This window comes from Otolemur garnettii, unplaced genomic scaffold (genome assembly GCF_000181295.1).
Source record: "Otolemur garnettii isolate 467f Iridium unplaced genomic scaffold, OtoGar3 scaffold00044, whole genome shotgun sequence".
Classification (NCBI taxonomy): Eukaryota; Metazoa; Chordata; class Mammalia; order Primates; family Galagidae; genus Otolemur; species Otolemur garnettii.
In genome coordinates, this window is record NW_003852439.1 from 1,361,378 (window position 1) to 1,372,361 (window position 10,984).

Sequence of the window (10,984 nt, forward strand, 5' to 3'; positions counted from 1 at the left end):
GGATTTAGTCGCTGGTATTTCTCCACGGCTGAGACTTTACCCAAAGTTACTGATTCACTAGGAGTGAACAGAGACCAGCTGAAAACAAGACAGAGCCACTTAGCCCCACCACACCAAGCAGGTCCACAGTGTTTCAGGCCATAGCACTGCATAGCAATTAGAAAAAATGGACTATTGATACGTGTAGCAACATAGCTGAATCTCCTAGTCATTATTTTGTGAGAAAGAACACAGACACAAAGGAGTGCATACTGTATGATTCTATTTATATGGAGTTTAGGAAAAGACAAAATGAATCCATGGTTTAGAAGTCAGAATATTGATCATTTCTGGATTGGGGGTCATGCTCAAAGTAAAAATTGAGACCAGTTAGAGGCTAAGGCAAGTACTTCATTCACTGCTATGTAATAGGGAGCACACAAAGGAGAGTCACTTCTTTTTTTTTTTTTTTTGAGTCAGAGCCTCAAGCTGTCCCCCTGGGTAGAGTGCCGTGGCATTACAGCTCACAGTGACCTCCAACTCCTGGGCTCAAGTGAGTCTCTTGCCTCCGCCTCCCAAGTAGCTGGGACCACAGGCGCCCACCACAACGCCCGGCTATTTTTTGGTTGCAGCTGTCATTGTTGTTTGGCGGGTCCGGGCTGGGGATTTGAACCCGCCACCTTTGGTGTACATGGTTGGCACCTTAGCCTGTTGAGCTATAGGCGCCGAGCCGAGAGTCACTTCTTGAGTAAAATTTTCCTGGGATTTTTTAATTGTGTCAAGGATTAGGGTGGGAAAAAAGTGGGAAAGCAAGTTTGCTGACTCAGCTCCTGGAAGGAATGGCATCTAGTATCAGTAAGTCTTCCTAGAGCCTAGATGTTTGATTTTTATTTTTCAACATTCCTGTGATTTTTGTGGTCAGCAAGCTTTGAATCAGGATGGCTCAAGGAATCTGCCTACATCCATCTTTTACTTGGAATTGATCACTTCTGCTTTTCTCAGTTCCTGAAACTCTCTTTAGGCATAGAAATTCAGTTCAATGTTTACAAAAGAAGTACAGTTTCACAGAGGTATGAGGAGATAAGAGAGCTCAGGATGCTGGAAGTATCCTATATCTTGATCTAGAAGGCTCCAGGGGTGTATATGTGTGTAAAAATTCATTGACCTGTTAGTATAAGATTATTAAACATTATAAACTCAATTAAAATTTAAAAATGAATTTACATAAGTATAATTAATTACAGAGAAAAATATTTATATTATATTGTTGAGTGAAAATGTAACTTATGCTACAGCATTTCTCCTGAACTCCCTTCTACTGAAAAGAAAATGTTTATATTTAAAAAGAAAAGGAGACTAGAGAGTATACTCCAATATGAGACTGTGCATAAGTTTTATTTTTTATTCTTCTTTTTGTATTTTAAAAATTTTCTATAATGCCAATGTATCTGAGGCAGTCCAGACTCTTCTTCAAACTCTTGCACCCCCCTGGCTCAGTAGCAGTAACCATGGCATTCACCACCTCTGACCCAGTGCATCAGCAACACCATCAGCTCTACTAGTCAGCCAAAAGTAGCCATCTTCATCCATGATCCCTCGGTCCCCTGTGAGGTAAAACATGTGGCTACTTGCTGAAGCATATTCCTCCCAGCTCACCTGATAGAATAACAAATTCAGAAACCTAGCTTTACTTCACTTCCATAATCATTTAATGGCATGAACTGAGCACTGTGGCTAGCCTCAAAGGGAGATGGGGAAAAAATACTATAAGATGCTCACACCCCAGGAACTCCCCATGTAGATAACTCGCAAAACACACAGTGATCTTTGCTTGGTCATCTCTCTTAATCTCAGTTCCTCCCTGCCTCATCCAGATGGAAACAGGCATAAAGATGGTACTTTACTCAGAGGTTTGCTCTGAGGCAATCCAAGCATAGCATTTAGCATAGGGCCGGGTCCAGCATGTATGAGAGAAGCTCACTACTATTTTCTTAGGCTCATCATCCATCAAATGCAATCAGGGCTCCCTGTCTTTGAATTGTGCCTTTTATTTTCACATTGCCCATGACTAACATTCCATGACTGACATTTAACTTTAGTTTAAAGTTCTTACACTGGAAACATACGAACGTGATTAGTACAAAAGCCTCTTTGCCTGAAGCTGGCCTATTTTGCTTAGTCATTTGAATGTCTGCAGATTCTAACAGTATTTGACTTTAACTGCCATAGAAACTACATGAAAGGTTTGTTCAAATTCTTAGATCTAATGAGCTATCTGCTTGATAAAGTTCTAATGAATTTTAGTAAAATACTGTGTAAGCAACTCATTCTCAAATAGCCCAATAATCCCAATAAGTATATAAGATATCTGTATCTCTTCTGTGGAATCTCCATCTTATGGGTGAATTTTTTTTTTGAGACAGAGTCTCATTATGTGGCCCTTGGTAGAGTGCTGTGGTGTCACCGCTCACAGCAACCTCAAACTCTTAGGCTCAAGCAATTCTCTTGCCTCAGCCTTCCAAGTAGCTAGGACTGCAGGTGCTGTCACAATGCCCAGATATTTTTTGTTGCAGATGTCATTGTTTAGCTGGCCCAGGGTGGGTTTGAACCCGATACCATCTGTGTACCTGGCTGGTGCCATAACCACTGTGCTATGGGTGCTAAGTTGAGATTTTTAAATCTCAGTGTATTTAGGTTGTAAGCATTATTCTCTCTCTAGAAATTTTTAACATTAAAATATTAATTTTTTTTTGTCTAGGCCCTAACTCAAAAACTCTTTAAGAAATTCTCAAAGAGGTCTTTAAGGACTTAATAAGGATGCTGAAGCAGTATTTACAACATAAAACACTGGAAATAATCCAAATTTCTAACAATAGTGGATATGTTAAAAGGATCATAATACTTCCATTTGATAGACACTGTGAAATTAAAAATGCTATCATATAAGATGATATACTAATATCTGAAGATCAGAAGTTTAAAAAAGCAGACAGAATGTAATCTCAATTTTATAAAATTATATATATATATATATATATGCATAAGAATGATAAAGGTATACGCCCTCCAAATGTTAACAGTTGATAATAATAGTGGCATTACAAGGGAAAAGAATTTTCTTCTTTAGGCTGGGTGCAGTGGCTCACACCTGTAATCCTAGCACTTTGGGAGGCTGAGGTGGGTGGATTGCCTGAGCTCACAGGTTCGAGACCAGCCTAAGCAAGAGTGAGACCTTGTCTCTAAAAATAGTCAGACGTTGTGGCAGGTTACTGTAGTCCCAGCTACTCTGGAGGCTGAGACAAGAGAATTACTTGAGCTCAAGAGTTTCAGGTTGCTATGAGCTGTGATACCACAACACTACTAAGGGTCACAATGTGAGACTCTGTCTCAAAAAAAAAAGAATTTTCTTCTTTGGTCTTTTTCTATATTTTTCAAAGTTTTCTATATTGAACATAAGTCAGTTTTATTATTAGAAAAGACCAAATAAATAAAAAATATATTTTAAAAATAAGTAAAAGAAAGATTTCTTTTATAGAAAAAAAAAATGGACAGTCCTAGTTGGGCACGGTGGCTCAAGCCTATAAACCTAGCACTCTGGGAGGCTGAGGCAGGTGGATAGCCTGAGCTTAGAAGTTTGATCCCAGCCTGAGCAAGAGTGAGACACCATCTCTACTAAATATAGAAAAACTAGCTGAGCATTGTGGTAGGTACTTATAGTCCCAGTTACTCAAGAGGCTGAGACAAGATCACTCCAGCCCAAGAGTTTGAGGTTGCTGTGAGCTATGATGCCATGGCATTCTACCTCTTCTACCTTGGGAAGACAGAATGAGACTCTATCTCCAATAAATAAATAAATAAATAAAATAAAATGGCAGCTCTTTTTTTTTTTTTTTTGTGCAGTTTTTGCTGGGTCTGGGTTTGAACCCACCACTTCTGGCATAAGGGGCCAGAACCCTACTCCTTTGAGCCACAGGCGCCACCCCTGGACATCCCTTTTCCATAGAATAGTGCAACTTAATTGATGTACCACAAATAGTAGTTTGAGGCTTGGTGCCTGTAGCTCAAGCAGCTGGGGCACCAGCCACAAACACCAGAGCTGGCAGATCCAAATCCAGCCTGGGCCTGCCAAACAATGATAACAACTGCAAAAAAAAAGCCAGGCATTGTGATGGGTGCCTGTAGTCCCAGCTACTTGGGAGGCTGAGGCAAGAGAATTGCTTAAGCCCAAGAGGCTGAGTTTGCTGTGAGTTGTGCCACCACGGCACTCTACCCAGGGCGACAGCTTGAGACTCTATCTTAAAACAAAACAAAAAAACAAATAGCAGTGTGAACATCACCATTTTGTACCCCCACTTTAATAATTGATTCAGAAAAGAATCATCTGTGGATGCTAAATTCGTCATGTCAAAGTTGATTAGAGAATAGAATAGTAATAGAGTCTCAAATTGTTTCACCAAAGATTATTTACTAATTAAAAAGGGGGAAAATATACCTGTGTAATGAAGAGAAATGGCAGCTACCCCCTGAACCAAAGGATCAAAATTATTGGCACGCAAGGTTAGACAATACAGTATTTCCTGATATAAGAAAACAAGAAATATGTACCACCTATGTAATATTCTTGCAAAAAATGTCTATCTTGAATCTCATAAGGAAATAATAGCAATAAATCTAGGCAAACATAACAAGTCTCTACTCTTCAAAAATGTCTAAGTCATGAAAAATAAAAAATGGTGGTTTTTATCTAATTTTAGATAAAAACAGTTAAAGAGGTATGAGAACCTGAATGAATGGATGAACCTTGGTTGAATTTTGGATTTTCAAAGGCTCTAAAACACATTTGAGTACAATTGAGAAAGTATAAATATAGACTATATACTAGGTAATAGTAAAGAGTTATTTTTAATTTTCTTAGCAGTGATGATGTTGATGATTAAGGATGTTATTATTCTTAGGCGAGTCACGCTGAAATCTTAGGGTAACATATCATGATCTCTGCGGTTACTCCCAAACTTCATCAAAAATGTACAAATACAAAGTTAAGGCAAGAGCTTAAAAATAGCTGAACACCTGTAATAGATATACACATAGGTGTTCATTGCACTATTATTTCATCATTTTTGTAGATTTGAAAGTTTGCAAAATTAAAAGTTGAGGCCAAAGTATTTGGAGAATCATAAAGTACCCTGTATGTTTACTAGTAACCATGAAAGTACAGGGTAACCATAAAGTTCATGTGCAATTTCATGAACTTTATGGCCATCTTGTATTTAGAAAAAAAATAAAATTCCCCTTACCATGTGTGGACAGTACACAGAGGCAGGCTGGTTTCGTGTTATACGGGTTGCAATATTTCCTTCTTCTCCGACAGGCAGTGTATTTGAGTTTTCATCCACAATCTGAAATGAGGTAAATTGTTAAAGGGCTTTTTCTTATAAACCATTTGTACTGTTCTCAAAACGCCACGAGATCTAAAACTCAAGACTACTCTCTCCATTTAACATGCCTGCGAACTGCTCAGTTATGTACTTAGACACTAGGCCATCCAAGAGCCAGGGTGGTTTAGTGGACTTTGTGAGGATGTCAGGGGTGGAAAGATCTGGGTATGGTTCTCCACTCTGTCTCTTTTTGGCCCCGAGAATACTAAATTCTTTACTTCTCTGAACCTCAATTTCCTTATCTAGAAAATAGGAACTTTCAAAATGTACCTTCTACATAGCTTTGTTGTGAGGATTAAATAAGACGATATGGGTAAGGGCTCCAGTGCCTGATCAGTTCAAAATTATGAGAAAACCAGTTTCTAGGGAAGGCCTTTCAAACTGGAATAGTTAATTAGCCATCTAATTTATATTTCTTTTTCTTTCTTTCTTTCTTTCTTTTTTTTTTTTTTTTTGAGACAGAGTCTCACTATAGCAACCTCAAGGTCTTGGGCTTAAGCAATTCCTTGCCTCAGCCTCCCAAATAGCTGGGACTACAGGGACCTGCCACAACAACCAGGCTATTTTTTGGTTGCAGTGTTGTTTGGCAGGCCCAGGCTAGATTCAAACTCGCCAGCTCCAGTGTATGTGGCTGGTTCCCTAGCTGCTGGTCTACAGCTGCTGAGCCTAATTTATATTTCTTATGGGAAAAGAAATAAAAAGAACATGAAAATTTAAAAACAGATTTGGCAGTTTTCTAATAGTCTGAGAAGTGGTGTTATTTTTTTCCTATTAAGGATTAGATGGCAGGTTAGGAGTAAGTAAAATACAAAAATATTGAGTTATTTTAGCTGAATGGTTTCATTGTTGACTTAAAATACAAGGTGTGACCATGATGTAATGTGATAGGAGTGAATAAACACACTGAGTCCCTAGCTCAGTTTTGAGGGGTATGACTTTCCTAGTTGTCATTTTGGAAAGTAATATTCATATTTATTTTATTATCCTACGTAAATACTTTTGAACTTTTTAATAGGAACTGCCAGCTGTGAGGGCCAGAAAGTCTTTGGGGTAGTAAATCTTACACCTCGAAGGCAAACTTTTATTTTTTGAGAGAAAAAGAGACATTTAGTATCAAATCTACAGTACTAAATTAGATAAATTATCTGGATAATACATTTTAAAATGAGATTAAAAATGGATTTTGTTATAAATAGAGTGGTTTTCTTAATTTAAGTTTTGATGTTTCATTGATAGTATATAGTAATACAATTAATTTTTTGTGTTTTGATCTTGTATCCTGCAACTTCAACATACTCATTCATTTTCTTTAATAGTGTGTGTCTGCATGTGTAGGCTTTATATATTCTTTAGGATTTTCTCTGGAAAGAGCCAGTGGTAGTGTTTTTTTTGGGGGGGGGTAGGAGTAGGGGCCACTCTTTCACTCTGTTGCCCTAGGTAGAGTATTTGGGTGTTCAAACTCTTGGGCTCAAGTGATCCTCTTGCCTCAGCCTTGCCCAATAGCTGGCACTATAGGCAGTCACTACAACACCCAGCTAGTTTTTCTATTTTTATTAGAGGGGGTCTTGCTCTTGCTTTGGCTGGTCTTGAACTCCTGAGTTCAAGGGATCCACCTGCCTCAGCCTCCCAGATTGCTAGGATTACAGGCGTGAACCACCTTGCCAGGCCTGCAGTGGTATTATTTGAGGCCTATGATCAGCTCAAGTAGATCACAGAAGCACTTCCACTCTGATGCCCCTGGGTAGTAGGTGGGGCCTAGGACCTACCCAGTGTCACTGTATTCTCCACCACAACAGAAATAGGTGAAGGAGTGAGTCTGGGTGGGCTGGCTTCAGTGTTTCAGCAGGCAGAAGAGCTTTCTCAGCAAAGGTCAAATATCAGCTCCCAGGCTCTGGAGAAAGCCACTGGGAGGGGCTGGGTAGTCAGAGTCTGCCTGTGGGGGAGGACAACCTGGGATTCACAGTCTGGTAGGTCTGGGGAGTAGGTTTTGCTCTTTTCCCCCTTCTTTTTCTCTGGCTTTCCTTTCAGCATCTGGGAACAAGCAACAGCCCAAACTAACTGAGCTCACCAGCAATGGCACCATAGGCTGGGAGCTTACCTGCCCAGGTTCCTGCTCAGGACTGAAAACACAGCTTTCCAATGGGGAGTGGGGTGTTCCACTAGTGCACTGAGTTTTGTACCCACATCATACTCTCCTTTTAGTTCTGCCTGTGTGGGCTCCCTCACCTCTCAATATTAGTTTATAAATTTTCCCTCTGTGCCCCTGAGCAACAAGATCAAGCCCCAGGACTAGAGTATCTGGCTTTTCCAGATCTGTGGGTATGTCCCCTGATTCCCTAAGTGCAATCACTGACCATGTCAGGGAGAAGCATTCTGGTTCCCAGATACCCAAGGAGTGTTCAAGTAGGCTTAATGTCCCTCCACTTCTGAGTATGCCTGCTTTGCTAAAACAACTTAGGAAAGAGAAATAAATCTTATACTTCTTAGTGATCTTGGGAAAGCAATAGGCAGCTGCAGAAGAACTCCTCCTCTAAGTGTAAAGAACAAACTTTACACTGAGTTTAAATAACCTTGAAAAGCAAAAGAAAAAATAACACTTTGGTTTCTAACATCTGTAGCAGTAACTACATAGCTGGTAGTGAACTGAAGACAAAAAAAGGTATAAAAGAGCCTGGGAAAAAACTATTCCTTGGAACTCAGCATTTGAGGCACCCTGAGTTCTAAGGGTAGGGGGACGGACAATTAAAGATTCCTTCCTCTATATTGTTGGTGTAAGTCTGTTTTAATTTGCTGTTTTCCTGCAACATTTTTGCTTCCTTGACCAGGAAAGTAAGCAGGCAGAATGGGACGGGCTCTGGGGGCTTCCCCACACCAGGTGTAGCATCCCATAGGGGTAATCCCTGGCACCTTGACTGACACTGTTCCCTAAGAGCACTCCTGTGCAGGGGCAGAGCCAAGATGGTGGACTGCAGCCAGCTTCTTATAGAAGCTCCTGTCCAGAAGGAGGCTTAAAGGATAGAAGTTTAGCAAGGGAGCTGATGGTTTGGAGCAGAGCTGAGAGAGAAGATTGAAGAGCTCACTTCAACCTTCCTGAGGTGAGCTGTGACCCCAAAAATACAAGCAAAAGGTACAAAACCCACCACCAAGCAGATGGGAGTCCCCTCCCCCACAACAATGGCTCATAGTTTACTCCATGCAAACAAACGAGCAGAGTTCAAACTTCTTCCCAATCTATCCCATGGGAGAGACCCCTAAAACCCCTACCCCTGCTGGCATGCCACGGCACCCTCCTGCCAGGCATAAAACTGTATAAAACTGTAGATATTCCCCACCTGCAACATTGAACTCCAAGGAGTCCCCACCCATGCACTCCAAGGTCTGGAGGTTTGTTACCTACGGAGTCCAGATTCTTGGGCATCTCCTTGAGAGAAGTGGAGGGGGAAAGGGTTGGTGCTGCTCTGTGTTGACTGTGGCACAGGTGTGAGGAGAAGAAAATTGGCTCAGAGGAAGCCATATACCAACAGTGGCATCCTGTGCTGCGAACTGATGCCATTACAGCCCTGTCTCTCTGGGCAACCAGAGGTTCTGGACAGTAGCCACAGGCAGAGCGCTGATAACTTTAGTAAGTAAAGAGACCCTTAGCACCAGCCCTCAGGGTAATACAGCTGAGACAAAGGCAGTGGGCAGGCAGAGGCTGGAATTGACACCTGAGTGTAAACTGCTACTTGTCTGCTGCCCAGAGCTGAATGCAGCCTCTGACTTGCAGAGAAATCTAGCCGGACAGAAGCCTAATTCAAACATGCAAGACCCCCTGCTGAACTCAGATTTCTGGATGATTTTGCCAGTTGTAAACCATGGGAGCAGTTGCCTACTGGAGTGAATAGAGTCACAGACCTGCGGGATTATGTATGAATGCCTGGGTGCAAGGTGGGGAAGGAGGTATTAACCTTCCCAGACTAAACCATTTGCTGGGTGGGTCCCTTTGCTGTCATGGAGCGCTGGAGCAAGTTATATCTGAGCAGAGAGCAGACCTCTCTTATCTAGCTGCCGGAGACATTTGAACTTTTCCACCTGAAATGTCCCAACTGGGACAACTGATTTGGACCCCTTAAACCTGGCAGAACACCCGGAGACTATTTAAAGGGGCACCCTGGGTGTATGGTTGAGGGAAGGTTTGATTTTCCTTGGCCAATTGTTTGTGGGTGGTGGGGAGAATTAATTGCTGGTATTTCTCCACAGCAGAGACTTCAACCAAGAGTAACTGAATCACTAGGGTAGAACAGAGACCAGCTGAAAATAAGACAGAGCCACTTAGCCCACCACATCAAGCAGGTCCCTAGTCTCTCAGGCTGTAACACCATACGGGTCCTTGACAAACTTCAAGGGGAAAAGTCAAATGGGGTAAAATAATCATGGGGCAGAATCAGTGGAAAAACTCTGGTAATATGAATAACTAGAGTAGATCAACCCCTCCCCCCAAGAAAGGATGTGGCTGGTAATGTGAATAACCAGGAAGGTCAAACCCCCCCCAAGAAAAGATGCGGCAGACGAAACTGAAGATCCCCTTTATAAACAAATGGCTAAGATGTCAGAAACTGAATTCAGAATTTGAATTGCAAATAAGATAAACAGAATAGAGGCAAAGATAGGAGTAGAAATGCAAGGAGCATTCTAAAAGTTCACTCAAGAATTCAACAAATTCAAAGACAAAACCACCAAAGATTTTGAAACATTAAGACAAGAGATTGCAGCCCTCAAAGATCTGAAAAGTATGGTAGAATCTCTTGGTAACAGAGTGCAGGAGACAGAAGAAAAGATCTCAGATGTAGAACACAAAGCTTTTGAATATGTCCAAATGTCCAAAGAGAATCAGAAATGGAAAGCAAAAACGGATCATTCTCTCAGAGAGCTCTGGAATAATTTGAGAAAACTAATATTTGCCTTATAGGAATCCCTGAAGGTGATGAAGTGGCTTCGCAAAACACAGAAGTTCTTCTTTATGAAATTGTGGAAGAGAACTTTCCAGATATGTCAAGAGATCCTGAAATTCAGATTTCAGACAGCTTCAGAACCCCAGCATGACTCAACCTGAATAAGACATCCCCTAGACACATCATAATTAACTTCACTAAAGTGAATATGAAAGAAAAAATCTTGAAAGTAGTAAGACATAAGAAAACCATAACCTACAAGGGGAAGAATAATAGACTAACTGCAGATCTCTCTGCTGAAACCTTTTGGCAAGAAGAGGGTGGTCATCGACATTTACTCTCTTAAAATAAAATAACTTTTAGCCCAGGATCCTGTATCCAGCTAAACTGATAGAAATATTAAATACTTTAATGACATCATGCATTGAAGAAATTTGCCATAATTAAACCAGCCCTGCAGGATATTCTCAGACCTGTTCTCCATAATGACCAGTGCAATCCTCCACCACAAAAGTAAATTAACTCAGAAACTATTGATCAAACTCCAACTTCTACACTGGCAAAAGGATTAAAAACATCCATTGGACTTTCAAGCAATTCAATACCTAACATTTTATCAGGCTTATCAATAATTTC

At 40.8% G+C, this 10,984-nt stretch overlaps 1 protein-coding gene across 1 annotated transcript in view; it reads right to left on the bottom strand.

Moving 5' to 3' along the window:
- Positions 1 to 1,355: 1,355 nt before the first annotated feature.
- ACSM6 (acyl-CoA synthetase medium chain family member 6) overlaps positions 1,356 to 10,984 on the bottom strand; it is a 44,923-nt gene continuing 35,294 nt past the window's right edge. Inside the window, exons 9-10 of the mRNA XM_003790700.2 lie at positions 5,277 to 5,378; positions 1,356 to 1,635 (exon numbers count right to left, since the gene is read on the bottom strand). Coding sequence (XP_003790748.1) covers positions 1,495 to 1,635; positions 5,277 to 5,378 — 243 coding nt within the window. The 3' untranslated portion in view covers positions 1,356 to 1,494. The remainder of the gene's footprint in view (positions 1,636 to 5,276; positions 5,379 to 10,984) is intronic.